We start from the raw sequence: 18,150 nt of genomic DNA, 5'->3' as shown, positions 1-18,150 counted from the left end.
TTAGATATGATCCACAAAGTAAATTATGCATAGGTAGTATTGGTGTTTTGATCGTGTTGTTAGATATGATCTATAAAGCAAATTGAACATACGTAGTATTAGTGTTTTGATCGTGTTGTTAGCTATGACCTAAAAGCAAATTAAGCATACGTAGTATTGGTGTTTTGATCGTGTTGTTAGATATGATCTAAAAAGCAAATTAAGCATACGTAGTACTGATCTTTTAATCGTGTTGTTAGATATGATCTAAAAAGCAAATTGAGCATACGTAGTATTGGTGTTTTGATCGTGTTGTTAGATAATGATCTAAAAAGTAAATTAAGCATACGTAGTATTGCTGTTTTGATGGTGTTGTTAGATATGATCTACAAAGCAAATTATGCATAGGTAGTATTGGTGTTTTGATCGTGTTGTTAGATATGATCTATAAAGCAAATTGAGCATACGTAGAATTGGTGTTTTGATCGTGTTGTTAGCTATGACCTAAAAAGCAAATTAAGCATACGTAGTACTGGTGTTTTGATCGTGTTGTTAGATATGATCTAAAAAGCAAATTGAGCATACGTAGTATTGGTGTTTTGATCGTGTTGTTAGATAATGATCTTAAAAGCAAGTTAACCATACGTGGTATTGGTATTTTGATCGTGTTGTTAGATATGATCTAAAAAGCAAATTATGCATACGTAGTATTGGTGTTTTGATCGTGTTGTTAGATTTGATCTATAAAGCAAATTGAGCATACGTAGTATTGGTGTTTTGATCCTATTGTTAGATAATGATCTAAAAAGCAAATTAAGCATACGTAGTATTGGTGTTTTGATCGTGTTGTTAGATAATGATCTAAAAGTAAATTAAGCACACGTAGTATTGCTGTTTTGATGATGTTGTTTGATATGATCTAAAAAGCAAATTATGCATAGGTAGTATTGGTGTTTTGATCGTGTTATTAGATATGATCTAAAAAGCAAATTATGCATACGTAGCATTGGTGTTTTGATCTTGTTGTTAGATAATAATCTAAAAATCAAATTGAGCATAAATAGTATTGGTGTTTTGATCGTGTTGTTTGATATGATCTAAAAAGCAAATTGAGCATGCGTGGTATTGGTGTTTTGATCGTGTTGTTAGATATGATCTAAAAAGCAGATTGAGCATACGTAGTATTGGTGTTTTGATCGTGTTGTTAGATAATGATCCAGAAAGTAAATTAAGCATACGTAATATTGCTGTCTTGATGGTGTTGTTAGCTATGACCTAAAAAGCAAATTAAGCATATGTAGTATTGGTGTTTTGAACGTGTTGTTAGATATGATCTAAAAAGCAAATTAAGCATACGTAGTATTGGTGTTTTGATCGTGTTGTTAGATATTGTATATAATGCAAATTAAGCATACGTAGTATTGGTGCTTGATCGTGTTGTTAGATATGATCTATAAAGCAAATTGAGCATACGTAGTATTGGTGTTTTGATCGTGTTGTTAGATATGATCTAAAAAGCAAATTAAGCATACGTTGTATTGGTGCTTTGATCGTGTTGTTAGATATGATCTAAAAAGCAAACTGGGCATACGTAGTATTGGTGTTTTGATCGTGTTGTTAGATATGATCTATAAAGCAAATTAAGCATACGTAGTATTGGTGTTTTGATCGTGTTGTTAGATATGATCTATAAAGCAAATCAAGCATACGTAGTATTGGTGTTTTGATCGTGTTGTTAGATAATGATCTAAAAAGCAAATTGAGCATACGAAGTATTGGTGTTTTGATCGTGTTGTTAGATATGATCTAAAAAGTAAATTAAGCATACGTAGTATTGGTGTTTTGATCGTGTTGTTAGATAATGATCTAAAAAGCAAATTGAGCATACGAAGTATTGCTGTTTTGATGGTGTTGTTAGATATGATCTAAAAAGCAAATTATGCAAAGTAGTATTGGTGTTTTGATGGTTTTTTTTACATATGATCTATAAAGCAAATTGAGGATACGTAGTATTGGTGTTTTGATCGTGTTGTTATATATGATCTATAAAGCAAATTAAGCATACGTAGTATTGGTGTTTTGATCGTGTTGTTAGATATGATCTAAAAAGCAAATTAAGCTCACGTAGCATTGGTGTTTTGATCGTGTTGTTTATTAATGATCAAAAAGCAAATTCAGCATACGTAGTATTGGTGTCTTGATCGTGTTGTTCGATATGATCTAAAAAGCAAATTATGCATAAGTAGTATTGGTGTTTAGATCGTGTTGTTAGCTATGACTTAAAAGGCATATGAAGCATACGTAGCATTGGTGTTTTGATCGTGTTGTTAGATATTGATCTAAATAGCAAATTAAGCATACATAGTATTGGTGTTTTGATCGTGTTGTTATATATGATCTAAAAAGCGAATTGAGCATACGTAGTATTGGTGTTTTGATGGTATTGTTAGATATGATCTGAAAAGCAAATTGAGCAAACGTAGTATTGGTGTTTTGATGGTGTTGTTAGATATGATCTATAAAGCAAATCAAGCATACGTAGTATTGGTGTTTTCATCGTGTTGTTAGATATGATCTATGATGCAAATTAAGCATACATAGTATTGGTGTTTTGATGGTGTTGTTAGATATGATCTATAAAGCAAATTGAGCATACGTAGTATTGGTGTTTTGATCGTGTTGCTAGATATGATCTAAAAAGCGAATTAAGCATACGTAGTATTGCTGTTTTGATGGTGTTGTTAGATATGATCCACAAAGTAAATTATGCATAGGTAGTATTGGTGTTTTGATCGTGTTGTTAGATATGATCTATAAAGCAAATTGAACATACGTAGTATAAGTGTTTTGATCGTGTTGTTAGCTATGACCTAAAAGCAAATTAAGCATACGTAGTATTGGTGTTTTGATCGTGTTGTTAGATATGATCTAAAAAGCAAATTAAGCATACGTAGTACTGGTCTTTTAATCGTGTTGTTAGATATGATCTAAAAAGCAAATTGAGCATACGTAGTATTGGTGTTTTGATCGTGTTGTTAGATAATGATCTATAAAGCAAATTGAGCATACGTTATATTGATGATTTGATCGTGTTGTTAGATATGATCTAAAAAGCAAATTGAGCATACGTAGTATTGGTGTTTTGATCGTGTTGTTAGATAATGATCTAAAAAGTAAATTAAGCATACGTAGTATTGCTGTTTTGATGGTGTTGTTAGATATGATCTACAAAGCAAATTATGCATAGGTAGTATTGGTGTTTTGATCGTGTTGTTAGATATGATCTATAAAGCAAATTGAGCATACGTAGAATTGGTGTTTTGATCGTGTTGTTAGCTATGACCTAAAAAGCAAATTAAGCATACGTAGTACTGGTGTTTTGATCGTGTTGTTAGATATGATCTAAAAAGCAAATTGAGCATACGTAGTATTGGTGTTTTGATCGTGTTGTTAGATAATGATCTTAAAAACAAATTAACCATACGTGGTATTGGTATTTTGATCGTGTTGTTAGATATGATCTAAAAAGCAAATTATGCATACGTAGTATTGGTGTTTTGATCGTGTTGTTAGATTTGATCTATAAAGCAAATTGAGCATACGTAGTATTGGTGTTTTGATCCTATTGTTAGATAATGATCTAAAAAGCAAATTAAGCATACGTAGTATTGGTGTTTTGATCGTGTTGTTAGATAATGATCTAAAAGTAAATTAAGCACACGTAGTATTGCTGTTTTGATGATGTTGTTTGATATGATCTAAAAAGCAAATTATGCATAGGTAGTATTGGTGTTTTGATCGTGTTATTAGATATGATCTAAAAAGCAAATTATGCATACGTAGCATTGGTGTTTTGATCTTGTTGTTAGATAATAATCTAAAAATCAAATTGAGCATAAATAGTATTGGTGTTTTGATCGTGTTGTTCGATATGATCTAAAAAGCAAATTGAGCATGCGTGGTATTGGTGTTTTGATCGTGTTGTTAGATATGATCTAAAAAGCAGATTGAGCATACGTAGTATTGATGTTTTGATCGTGTTGTTAGATAATGATCTAGAAAGTAAATTAAGCATACGTAATATTGCTGTCTTGATGGTGTTGTTAGCTATGACCTAAAAAGCAAATTAAGCATATGTAGTATTGGTGTTTTGAACGTGTTGTTAGATATGATCTAAAAAGCAAATTAAGCATACGTAGTATTGGTGTTTTGATCGTGTTGTTAGATATTGTATATAATGCAAATTAAGCATACGTAGTATTGGTGCTTGATCGTGTTGTTAGATATGATCTATAAAGCAAATTGAGCATACGTGGTATTGGTGTTTTGATCGTGTTGTTAGATATGATCTAAAAAGCAAATTAAGCATACGTTGTATTGGTGCTTTGATCGTGTTGTTAGATATGATCTAAAAAGCAAACTGGGCATACGTAGTATTGGTGTTTTGAGCGTGTTGTTAGATATGATCTATAAAGCAAATTAAGCATACGTAGTATTGGTGTTTTGATCGTGTTGTTAGATATGATCTATAAAGCAAATTGAGGATACGTAGTATTGGTGTTTTGATCGTGTTGTTAGATAATGATCTAAAAAGCAAATTGAGCATACGAAGTATTGGTGTTTTGATCGTGTTGTTAGATATGATCTAAAAAGTAAATTAAGCATACGTAGTATTGGTGTTTTGATCGTGTTGTTAGATAATGATCTAAAAAGCAAATTGAGCATACGAAGTATTGCTGTTTTGATGGTGTTGTTAGATATGATCTAAAAAGCAAATTATGCAAAGTAGTATTGGTGTTTTGTTGGTTTTTTTTACATATGATCTATAAAGCAAATTGAGGATACGTAGTATTGGTGTTTTGATCGTGTTGTTATATATGATTTATAAAGCAAATTAAGCATACGTAGTATTGGTGTTTTGATCGTGTTGTTAGATATGATCTAAAAAGCAAATTAAGCTCACGTAACATTGGTGTTTTGATCGTATTGTTAGATAATGATCAAAAAGCAAATTCAGCATACGTAGTATTGGTGTCTTGATCTTGTTGTTAGATATGATCTAAAAAGCAAATTATGCATAAGTAGTATTGGTGTTTAGATCGTGTTGTTAGCTATGACTTAAAAGGCATATGAAGCATACGTAGCATTGGTGTTTTGATCGTGTTGTTAGATATTGATCTAAATAGCAAATTAAGCATACGTAGTATTGGTGTTTTGATCGTGTTGTTATATATGATCTAAAAAGCGAATTGAGCATACGTAGTATTGGTGTTTTGATGGTATTGTTAGATATGATCTAAAAAGCAAATTGAGCAAACGTAGTATTGGTGTTTTGATGGTGTTGTTAGATATGATCTAGAAAGCAAATCAAGCATACGTAGTATTGGTGTTTTCATCGTGTTGTTAGATATGATCTATGATGCAAATTAAGCATACGTAGTATTGGTGTTTTCATCGTGTTGTTAGATATGATCTAAAAAGCAAACTCAGCATACGTAGTATTGGTGTTTTGATGGTGTTGTTAGATATGATCTATAAAGCAGATTGAGCATACGTAGTATTGGTGTTTTGATCGTGTTGCTAGATATGATCTAAAAAGCGAATTAAGCATACGTAGTATTGCTGTTTTGATGGTGTTGTTAGATATGATCCACAAAGTAAATTATGCATAGGTAGTATTGGTGTTTTGATCGTGTTGTTAGATATGATCTATAAAGCAAATTGAACATACGTAGTATTAGTGTTTTGATCGTGTTGTTAGCTATGACCTAAAAGCAAATTAAGCATACGTAGTATTGGTGTTTTGATCGTGTTGTTAGATATGATCTAAAAAGCAAATTGAGCATACGTAGTATTGGTGTTTTGATCGTGTTGTTATATATGATCTAAAAAGCAAATTGAGCATACGTAGTATTGCTGTTTTGATGGTGTTGTTAGATATGATCTTAAAAGCAAATTGAACATTGGTAATATTGGTGCTTTGATCGTGTTGTTAGATATGATCTCTAAAGTAAATTAAGCATACGTAGTATTGGTTTTTTGATCGTGTTGTTAGATAATGATTTAAAAAGCAAATTATGGATACGTAGTATTGGTATTTTGATCGTGTTTTTAGATAATAATCTATAAAGCAAATTAAGCACACGTAGTATTGGTGTTTTGATCGTGTTGTTAGATATGATCTATAAAGCAAATTAAGCATACGTAGTATTGGTGTTTTGATCGTGTTGTTATATATGATCTATAAAGCAAATTAAGCAAACGTAGTATTGGTGTTTTGATCGTGTTGTTAGATAATGATTTAAAAAGCAAATTATGGATACGTAGTATTGGTATTTTGATCGTGTTTTTGGATAATGATCTATAAAGCAAATTAAGCACACGTAGTATTGGTGTTTTGATCGTGTTGTTAGATATGATCTAAAATGCAAATTGAACATAGGTGATATTGGTGCTTTGATCGTGTTGCTAGGTAATGATTTAAAAAGCAAATTATGGATACGTAGTATTGGTATTTTGATCGTGTTTTTAGATAATAATCTATAAAGCAAATTGAGCATACGTAGTATGGGTGTTTTGATCGTGGTGTTAGATAATGATCTAGAAAGCAAATTAAGCATACGTAGTATTGGTGTTTTGATCGTGTTGTTATATATGATCTATAAAGCAAATTAAGCATACGTAGTATTGGTGTTTTGATCGTGTTGTTAGATATCATCTAAAATGCAAACTGAGCATACGTAGTATTGGTGGCCAAATGTTTATTGTTAATTAATATGAAAATTAGGTGTCTGTTAAGGGAAACGTCTGTCTCCATTCTCCATTATTAATTGTCACGTGTGTGTATGACTATGAATGCGACTTCTATCTTAATGGTATTGACTGGATAGAAATAAGCTTGATAAAATTGTTATTTTATTTAATATATACTGATCATATTAAACTTATTTTTATTCATCTGCTGGTTTGTAACAAGGATTATACACTTTCAAACTCGACTGTAATTGGCTAAATTATTGGTAGATATCTCCAAACAGAATTAATAACGTTTATAAACAGAGGAAGAATACGTTGAAATTATATTTTTTTCTGATAGGAAGGAGATATTGTATTACAATTTTCTTATTTGGTTATTATCTTGGCATTTTGCAGCTTTTTCTCAGAAGTACACCACCTACGTTCAGTTCGTAAAGCGATTTGTAAGTTAACTAAGTACCATTAAATATTCACCAATGTTTAAGAAAGCCACGTTTTGGACTTATTTGACTAACTTGTAACTCCCATATACATTACGGAACAAAAACTGACTTAGCTGAACGAGTTCAGTTGCAGTTCATTAGGAAATCACCTGGCGGAGGTAAGTGCACACATAATTGGAGATAATAGATGTTAAAAGTTATGCATTATAGTATAAATGCTCATGATAATGAAAGACTGGTGACAATTACTTAGATGTAACTAAATAAACAAAAAGTGTACACAGTATGATTTTAATGACGTTGCTATTTTACCAGATATGTCAGGATGATTCGTGTTGGGATTAGATTATAACGAAAATACTAAAAGCAGTTTTGTGAAGTTGTTTATTTATATTCGTGATTGAAGAATGATTCAAATTGACACCAAACTCGTGCGCGTAAATCCAACAATATATTTTTAAAAACATGATGCATACAGAGTTAAACCGATAAAAGGAAACCAATACTGGTATACAAATGTACATTTGATGTAAATTCTTGGTTATGGCTGATTTTCGGTTAACGTTCTTTGCACGCTCTATAAATCGTGCATACATGGAATCGTGAAACTTGGTGAAGTAAAGCATCTTAATGAGGACTACGCCCTCGTCATAAATCCCAGTCACTGTGACTTAGATTTCATGCTACACACACTTTGATTCAATACTGAAGTTTACAATTAATGTTCAAAATCCGTTCATAATAAAAACTAAAAGATTGTATGTATCTCTTTTAGTGCCTTAGAGATATAAAAAAATGTCACAAAGTTCGAGATATAAATGTAAACTATATCCTTACCTTCAAGAACAGCGTATGTGGCTTAGATTTCACAGTTTATAGGCCATGGTAAAGTTTTGCGTTTAGCCCATGACCAACTCTCTCTCTGTCTCTCTGTCTCTGTCCCTGTATATGGGTCTATCGGTTTAAGATGGGAATGTATTTATAAGAACAATGGGGATACAGATTTTATGGCGACAAAAATCTTTCTAAGGACAATAGTGTTTATGGAACAAAAGTGTTAATAGGGAAAAAAGTGTTTATGGATGCCGTGGTGTTGGTGGGGAAACATAGATAAATAAAAACACAAGATAGACCAAAACGTATGGCTATAACTGAGCAATATCTCTCTTTTCTAGAAACGTGTTGTGCCCTGAAAAGGACTATTGGGTTTGTTATCCAAAACGAGTCAAGATAAATGTAACCTCTCTACTTCTCTTCCTTAAACTTCGACTCACGTAGGCTCCATACAGCAAGACTCTCTTCAACCATCCTTGTCTCTCCGCATATATTCTTCTCTTTGATAGGCTGTTTTAGTGATTCTGCGTATGGCCCATGATGGTCTGACATACATCAGATAGATCGGAATAAATGTCATGCCCGACACGAGTGTGGATGCCTTTAAACTTGCCAACACAGTCAACGTTTTGATCGGTGATCAGAACAGGAGAAACAATAGATCAAGACATTTATAGCCTAACGTGCGTTGCAAAATCCACTTTGGGCAAGGAGCCTCTATTCCAATCAGAAAAGAGCAGCCTCGCGGTGTCACATTCAGAACATAGGCGCGACAGCGTTCGTACGCATTTGATCATTGCGATATAGTTTTTGAGTGTGGCTAAAATTATGAAGATCATTTATTGATTACAGTCTGCCGTGGATTCGATGAATGATAGTATTACAGCTACGAATGCAAGTGTTACCAAGATGATTCATTATTTAGTAGTTGTGTCGGAAGGATAACGAATACAAGTATGTTTACCCATGTGCACAATTTTCAAATTTCATATAAAAGAATTTATTTTTGATATAATTGACTAAAACAAAAGAGATACAATGACAAATATCCTTTTTTGTACCTGTAATCATATATCTACAAATGTAGATTTAACAAAGAAAGACCAAACATGACCCATTAAGAAAAGGAATGAAATTTTATTACATGTCAGAAAAATATTATACATATATCAATTGTACATGGAACATTTTGTATGATAAATGACAATTATAGAAACATCTATTTGAATGATTCATACTATGTTTGCAAGTCACAACTTCAATTTTAAGTAAGCCTAGATATATCCATATATAAAACTAAGCGTGTGTACATTGACGGAGGCAGTGCCTAATTTATATATTGCTTTTGTTGGGTATATTAAGGAAACAACATAGTATTTGTGTACACACATTTATAAAGTAGAGTAATTTCGATGGAGTTAAATCATCAAATTGTTAAAGTACCATTTGTCTACTAATTTACGTATACATTTATTATTGTAAGCGATTGGCAATAGGAGAAACTAATCATTTAAAACGTAGCAAGTGAATGTTGAAGCTGACTGTAACATGTATAAGTGCATATATATATATATATATATATATATATATATATATATATATATATATATATATATATATATATATATGTGTGTGTGTGTGTGTGTGTGTGTGTGTTTGGCATATGCGTGGATGTGTATATACATTAATATCAATATATATGTTTACATGTAGAAAATGGTTAATATATTGCCTTCCCACTCTCCTTAAGAGACTATCCTCTTTCTTTAGCTCCCTATGCTGCAACCTTTATACGGTAAATATTACAACGTTCAAGAAAAACATTCACACTAATAGTTTGGAAAGTTTCGCCGAATATCAGAGAGACTAACACGATTTATCTGTAGCGGTGAAACGATTCATCGATATATCGATGCATCGATACTTTTGCTGTAAAGATACACATATAGTTACAAGCAATGGAGAATCTATACAAAACGATACTTACCTTATGTAAGTTATTTTAGCCTTCAGCAGTCATGATCAATTATTATTAGTTTGATTATTAGTAAAAATAGAATTCATCTGAAACAGCATTTGCAATCCTAGCACATTTTTATTAGTAAAACAACCGTCTGCAAATTAACACAGAGTGATATGGTTCGTAATCTGCCCCCCCCCCCCGCCCCAGCAGGATTCCATGCTAATTTACTTAACACACCAGCATGTTCAGCATATAGGATACAGTTTAAACGTGTTCCACGTGTATAATGAAGTACTCTAATCATCATTTAATAACCACGTTTACGCTAAGTTTCTACATTGAATTTTATCGCGTCTGCTGTGATCGATTTGAAAGCTACACTACCAGTGTGTAATACGATGAAACATCTTACAATGAAATCTCATTGGTGGTTATTGTTTGTTCCGGTCCAGGTTAAATAATAATTACCAATCAGGAGTTGGTGTAGCTTATTCCCTGCGGGAAAAACAGGAAGTTTTTGGAAAATCAAAGAAACATTTCGCAAAAGTCATGAATTTATATTAAGTACATAAACACATATGCTGTCGGGGTGTGCAATTACGTGAATCGTGTAATATTTATAGGCTGCTGCATTTGTATGGGAAAATATGAATGAGTTTTTCGGATGGAATAGTGCACGACCTTGTGCGTACAGTATATCTATCCGACAAAACGAGTTCATATTTTCCCATACAAATGCAGTAACCTTTTCATTATATGCTCATTTTCTGATTCTACCTAAGGCTTACTTATATAAACAAAATACGCTGCAAGAAATACAGTAACTGAATGTATGTTGTATTCCAAACTAAATACACAAGGGCAGATTTGTCATTACATAACAACATTATTAATGCGCACATAACTCATCCTAGATAAATTTGAACTTAGTCGTGCGCTAGACATAAGTTTCGAAAGAAAATGGCGTTTTTGTCTACTTAAAATTGAAATTTGGAGTTATATTGTGAATGTATGCGCATTGCATCAACTTTTCCATTTGATCAGGAATGAATAGATTTTGGTATTTTTGTCGATTGTACGAAATTTCGTGATTATGGACTGGATTCATCTGTGCTCATTGTACATGAAATACGTCGGATTGAAGCAGCGAGGGAGAAGCGTGTTGACATCTGCAAGTGTGTTTCGGTTCAGTCATTGACTATTTGAAATCATAATGTGGGAAAAATATGAAGTCTTTCAATTGTAATTTTCAAAAAGACGCAATGGAATATAATGTTTATTTCATTTTGAATGGAGTAAAGAGGATGTAATTGCACTTGGAATATAGTCGAAATTACAGTACAATTTCGAAATGTGTAATCAAGCTTGAGAACTCATGACCTGGCTCATGTAATTCGGATTTGCAGAACTAAGAAAGTACATTTTGGTAAAAATTCAGGATGTAAAACTAAGTATATTTTTGGCATTCTTATCACCAGCTAAAGGAGACAGTTTATGCCTTGTAACTTGCATGTTATGTGTAGATGCCCAGCAATTTCATTAAATCTGTGGCTATCGCTTAAAATCCGAAACATTGTATCAAAAAGATTAACGCGGAATGTAGCGAAGCAGCTGGTATGTGGCAGTCCTCGAAACATCTGCTTTAGTTCATTCAGAAACAATTTAATCAACCAAAACGTAAAGCGTCTGCTACACAAGTGCATATGATTTGTTTACAAAGTAGTTCTTAATACACTATTGGGCACACGTGTCCTGCACGTGAGTACAATTTTAAGGTGTGCAATATGGTAAAGTACTGAACGATTCTGACAAAGTAAAGTTAACGGATAAAAAGCTGAGCATATAATAATTGTACGAATTTGAACACTCGAACATCAATGCAAGGGAACTCCTGCAAATTAGTTGAAAGTCCCACATATTAAAATGTGCTCGTCGAAGTATGCACTTTTTATTTAACCGTTCTTGTCGCGATATCTGTTTTTCGGGTAGGCATCTGTTTACATATCTGGGCTCTTCAAGAGTTACAGGAATGGTTGTTAATTTGATTGACACATTGTGCCCTGAAATAAGTATTATGGTGTAGATTGATGCTTCAATGACAGAAATTGTGCAAATGAGTGTTTGAAATACGGGCTACCTAGAAAACTCAAATTATCTGATTCCCGGCGTGGTGCATTACATTTTCGTTTGACAGATACTGAATGATGATAATAATGATGACCACAATTTTTAAAGTTATGAAGTATATTGGATTATCGGAGCTGTAAAATTGTTAATTGAGATATCAGTGAATGATTTTGAGCCCGAATATTGTGTTAAATACGAGTCAGATGTACATGATGGATGGATAAAAATAAACGGCATGACAATCAATCTTCCTTTCAGAGGTATTTCCAAATTAAATTGAGAAATATCGGGATACTAAGCCTAATTAAAATACAGACAATTTAAAAGTAGAATGCAATTTTTATTTTGTTAATCAATCACGTTTGCCCTGCGGATCATATGCTACGAAACCATATATCCATATCAGGGTCAAGATAAACTGAATACATAAGAATGGAAAAAAGGAAATCAAGAAGTAAAGACATTTTTAATACCTCTGCCTGCACAAACAGAATGTAAAATTGATGGCCTAAAACCCATAATAGGGCATTATGGAATAGATAAGAAACATCTGACATGGTAGTTAGTAAGATTCAAGAAAGTATGTTTATGTTAGTGAAAACTCCTATTTTGGAGCAGATGTACCCAAAAGATAATATCTGTGAGCTCTGGAAAACTGTTCATGGCTGTCACAAAGATCAGTTTCCCAACATATTCAAGCTGACAAAGCTAGCTGCGTATATGCCCCTTCAGAAGGAAGTTAAAAAAAATATTTATACACATATAAAGAACAGATTATTCTCAAAAATAATTAATAAATTAATACTTATACAATTAGATGTTATATCTTTTAAAGGTTTTGATTCAGTAGAGCTTTTAGAAAGTGGAGCACAAATAAAGAGAGACAAATATTGAAGTGTTAAGTAAATAGTGAACTATGACCGTTTCCTCATTCCCTCTTTCTTTTCTACTCTCCCCTTCTTTCTGTGACAAAGTGTGAATTCCCTATTAAAATAAAATTCTAGCAGAAGGTCTCCTTAAACTGTATATGGGGAACAAATTTGAAATTTCTCTTTCTATGCAGAGATGTTTAACCAGTGAATGAAGGTGCTGATGGAGTAAATAAAATTAGGACAGAATCAGCAAGGGGGCAGATTTCAAACCGCTCAATTGTATCACCTTGTGTACAATTTTGCTAAAAAAATCATTATAGAATAGGACTGAGTGATGTCAAGAGTTTTCCTTTTTCACTATAAATGCAAGTACCTGTGGCCGCAGCAGTCTCTTGCATCTGCAGGATGTACATTGTGATAGATTTTGTTTGTGTTCATCCTAATTTCCTGAATTTGTTCCAGATTAAATTTGCTTTGTGCGAGGAAATTACTTTTTTTCTTCTGTTTTGAAGATGAAATCATACTGTCTTCCAAGTTTAAGTGAGACATGAAATTGGTAATAAGATGATTTCAAGGCATTCATGCAGTGCACAACAAAGGGACTGGTGGCTAAAGTTAGTTAAATGGAGCCCCCATTCAAACGCTGAATAAAACTCATTGACAACCAACATGTAGTCTGTTTGAGTGTGATTTGGGTTTTTTAACGTAGCTTTAACAGGTTTGTTTGCAGTCATATCGCTACGATGTCTGCAGTGTGGCAGATTATAGTGATGTCTAGCACTGGGACATCATGCCGCAGACATGTAGCATGATGTCCCACCCAGTCACATTATCCTGACACCAGGCCGACCAGTCCTAACACTAACCTCTTAATGCTGAGCGCCAAGCGAGGCAGCTGTTAGTACCATTTTTCTAAGTCTTTGGTATGACTCGGCCGAGGATCGAACCCACGGCCTCCCGAATCCAACCGGACGCTCTAACCACTAAGCCACCGGAGCGGTCCGGTAGTCTGTTTGAAATTATTTGTTTTCTTGTTATCGATGAGAACTGCTTATACATATATGATAACAATATCTCTATCTGTAATCTGCATACTGGAAATATAACCAGTATGTCAACAGAGATAAAAGAGCACTGCCTACCTGCCAAAGATGTTAAGACCATCAAGTTCATATATGTATCGATTTGCATTATATCGTGAATCGTATCGATAAGTAGCACAGGTGTATTGTTTGACCCCTATTTAACAGTGTTCAACATTCAAGTTTGCAATTCTGCTCTCTTGTCCACCCTTAGTATAATAAAGTGTTGCTCTGAAAGAAATTAATAGCTCTGTAGGCAGTTTTCCTGTACAACAGACAAAAGGTCCATATGAATGTTATTTGAATAAATAAATGATCGCTTGATAACACTAAGCCCAAGCAGATATATGCATAACTAATGTAAAACTGAACATTATAAAAACAATTGAACCTGCGAGAAATTTTCTGTTATGCAATATTGATGTATCTTTCCCTATCCAATACGGGCGATTCTTTTCAGCCAGAAGTTAGGTGAAATTATTTTTTTTTACAGCAATTAAGTTTTATGTCAGTCAGTGCATACAGGTATAACTAACTACTATCGGGTTTATTTATAAATATTTACTTGAATTTCTGCTCACTGACTGTGGTTTAGATCTTTTTTTTTTTAAATATCTTTAAATCTTTGTCGATTTTGTTGTATTATTTATGTTTTATTCATATTTGAATTCCATTTCATGCTTAGATTGTATTTTTATTGCATACTGCTTTTACTCTGACTTCTAAATAATGATTAGTGTAATGCTTGGAAAAGTGACATGGTAAATTGTTATGTAGCATTAAGAAGCTTGTCAAATTATACAACAAAAGGAGTTCTTCGAGGAAATAAAAATGTCTTCATCTTGGTGTATAGTAATGATCATAATTAATGAAACACGGTTAAAGTGCAATTAAATTGTATTGAGTTGATAGTACAAACTCCAAGGTCACCTATTCTATCCTTCATTCTTAATTCAAATGTACCTTATTCATGGCGATAACGGTAAACCACAAGGTATATACATCATAAGCTATGACTCAATGATGCATCTTTTGGTCTATGAAACAAGATTTGCCTCTTTGGCCATTCCGTAAAACATCGAACACTTGTCCTTTAGGAGGTTAGTCGGTGAATCGAACTCTCTGATCTGACCCTTATCCAAGACCATGATTCTGAAAAATCGACAAAGTCACACATTTGAAATGATTAAATATATTCTACAACTCAAAAAAAAGGAAAACAAGGATAAGTGGAAAAAATTATAAACAATTACCACAAATGATTCATTGGAGCACGTTATATTGACATTAACTTTATTGAAAGTAATCTGCGCTGTTTTGTACTAATACGAATATCCCATCAGCCGAGACCGAATTGCCGGCCATTTATATCGTATTTGTATTTTGATATCCAACAAACGGGGTCATATTTCATCATTTTGTTTGCATCACGTTGACCTCAATACATAGCACGCACCTTTCTTGTTGTTCCGTTTACTCTGATAATAAAATAGTAATGAAATTAAGTAAACCAAAATAACATTACGCCAGATCTGGCAGTTTACAAAGATGTGTGAATATTTATTTTCCTGAGTCTGCCAGTTTAACTATAATATTTAAAGTTTGATTATAGAAATTACATTTTTGTGCATTGTTATTTTATAGGACATATCCTTCACTGTCCAAGAAGCGATATCCCCCATGGATAGCAGTTTAAATTTAATTTTATGTTTTCTGCACGAAACAGTAAGATCAAACCTGTTTGAACCTTTTCCAGAGATCCAGCAAGATTGAAAAAACTATTCATTACCACTGGATTTCTTCGATAATACCGTCTTTCCTTGCTGATAAGTCACATGCAACTACATAGTATATAGACCCAAATCCGCCGTAGCATAATGCATTGACATATCTGTGTATGTGCAGTTTGGCAAAAATAATCGATATAACAAAAGCATAAACCCTGATCTACCTGTCCATTGTACTACAGCAGATCAGGGTTTAGGATGATTGCATTTTGGCCTTGACTTATAAATGAGTATACAGTTTGTGGACAAATGCGTGAGACGTAACATAGGTAAAAGACATTGTCATAAAATTGCCGTTGTAAGTTGAACACTTCTCCTATGTAAAGAGCATACTGTAAAATACGAGTGCTATTTAGGTTTCTGTCTGACTCGAATAAAGACCAGCTTCAACGAAGTTCGCTGACAAAATTGTCTTTTATTTCCTATAAATCAGATGTGGTTTCATCGTTTGAAAGGAATACATTTCAGATGACTTACATTCTGGAAGACCATTATCTGTGATGGTGAGCATGAGGAGCTACCGTGAAACGGAAAGCTAGTGAAAATTCTCCATACAAAGTGGAAGATATTTACATTATCATGGACATGAATTCGTCGGTTGTTTTGAACATTTTGACAAATCATTTGAAGCCCAGAACAAAACTGTGCACGATGGGTCACGCATTTGTTGACGACCGATCAAAACAGACTCGGGATGAAACCGTCAAACAGCTACCCTCCAAAATGTGAAAAGAGTGACCTGAAATGACTGCAGGTACCTTCAATGTTAAATAATTTTATGGCAATCTATCATATTGCTTTTGAGCACTTTTTAAGTTTCAGATGTATCCAACTTTATTCAGTGTAACTTGAACTTAAAGTATTTTCATTCTTATCATGGTGTAGTATTTAACCGATCTCCTGTCTATACTCACATGGACCGACCATTTAATCTTCGTTGTGGAGAAAAAAGGTGGACATTTCGTTGCAGCTATGATAAACAACCAGCGTGCTTTTATTTTAAAATAATTTTTAAACCATTATCACTGATATAATTATTTGTTACAAGCTAACTGTCAGCAAAATTAAAAAATTAGAAAGAAATTAAACATTTAGGTCCCCCACCTATGTACGGTAACTACATCGTCGGTACCTTACAGCTCCATCTCTGAAGTTATTATACTCCTCGTATATACATGGTCATAAATACCCTGCATAACTTGCCCATTTATTGTATACATCATTGTGGTCTCTGAAAGGCACAGAAAATATCAAACTCTCTCTCTAATTACATGACATTTAGGTATACATTTTCATTGGATGGAAGATAAATGAGGCCGGTATATTCAGTATCAAGATGATCCATCTCTGCTTCTGACAATTTTAAGAGTATGCATACACACACACAATACACGATATTAAAACATTCAAGATACACACGTGACTTACCTGTCATAATCCATAATCGTATTGAGTCTGTGGGCTATTGTAAGAACTGTGCATTCCTTGAATTCTTCCCGAATTGTTCGCTGGATATGGTCGTCTGTTTCCATGTCAACAGCCGCTGTCGCCTCGTCAAGTATGAGAATGCTGGTCTTATGCAGAAGAGCTCTTGCGAGGCATATTAATTGTAGTTGCCCTAAACTAGATTGAAATCAAGATGTGATTAAGTGTCTGGACATATTTCCAAAATGTATCTAATGATTTCAATCACTTACGTTGAGTTATTTAAACGACGGTTACTTTTGACCCGTTTAATATATTGACAAAACTAAAGTTTTTTTCTCATAACTTTTTAATTGTTTAATTTATTCCCGATATATTTGAATAAATTTATTGTCCATTATGTTGTTCTAATATATCCTATTATAAACATGAACCTATTGAAAATTCCCTACAAACAATTGGAAAGAAACTCATGTTTCTCTTTCCAGACGAAAAGTTTGAATCGAATCTATTTGGAGCAGCAAGTTCCTTTTGGTATGATGTAAGTATTTCACTGAATATATCACTAATTGTTAGAATTTTCTTTGTGAACGCGACAGTAATGGAGCTATTTCAGTAGATTTTAAAATTATCAAAGTACACAAAGGTTCGCTTAGATATATATTTGAAAGATTTAGTGACATTGTGCTCTTTTATTCCAAGCTGCGGACAATAATGACATGGCGGAACACTTATTCAAATAGATAAAATAGAGATATATAACACAGTTAAGTGTATGTTTATAGAGTCGATTTAGTTTGTGCCGGAAATAAAATATTCATTTTCAGTTTTGGTAACAAACTAGCGGAACTATTCACTTAGGTTCTTTTTTAGATTTCACAG

The 18,150-nt window shown here is 33.1% G+C and overlaps 1 protein-coding gene across 1 annotated transcript in view; it reads right to left on the bottom strand.

Moving 5' to 3' along the window:
• Positions 1-14,841: 14,841 nt before the first annotated feature.
• The window catches only part of LOC149775830 (ATP-binding cassette sub-family C member 3-like), a 65,051-nt gene continuing 61,742 nt past the window's right edge, over positions 14,842-18,150 (bottom strand). Inside the window, exons 22-23 of the mRNA XM_089943524.1 lie at positions 17,272-17,466; positions 14,842-15,208 (exon numbers count right to left, since the gene is read on the bottom strand). Coding sequence (XP_089799650.1) covers positions 15,094-15,208; positions 17,272-17,466 — 310 coding nt within the window. The 3' untranslated portion in view covers positions 14,842-15,093. The remainder of the gene's footprint in view (positions 15,209-17,271; positions 17,467-18,150) is intronic.

This window comes from Sinohyriopsis cumingii, chromosome 19 (genome assembly GCF_028554795.1).
Source record: "Sinohyriopsis cumingii isolate HCF-2022 chromosome 19, ASM2855479v2, whole genome shotgun sequence".
NCBI lineage: Eukaryota > Metazoa > Mollusca > Bivalvia > Unionida > Unionidae > Sinohyriopsis > Sinohyriopsis cumingii.
Note: the sequence above shows the minus strand (reverse complement) of the source record. Positions and strands in the feature narration are given on the sequence as shown.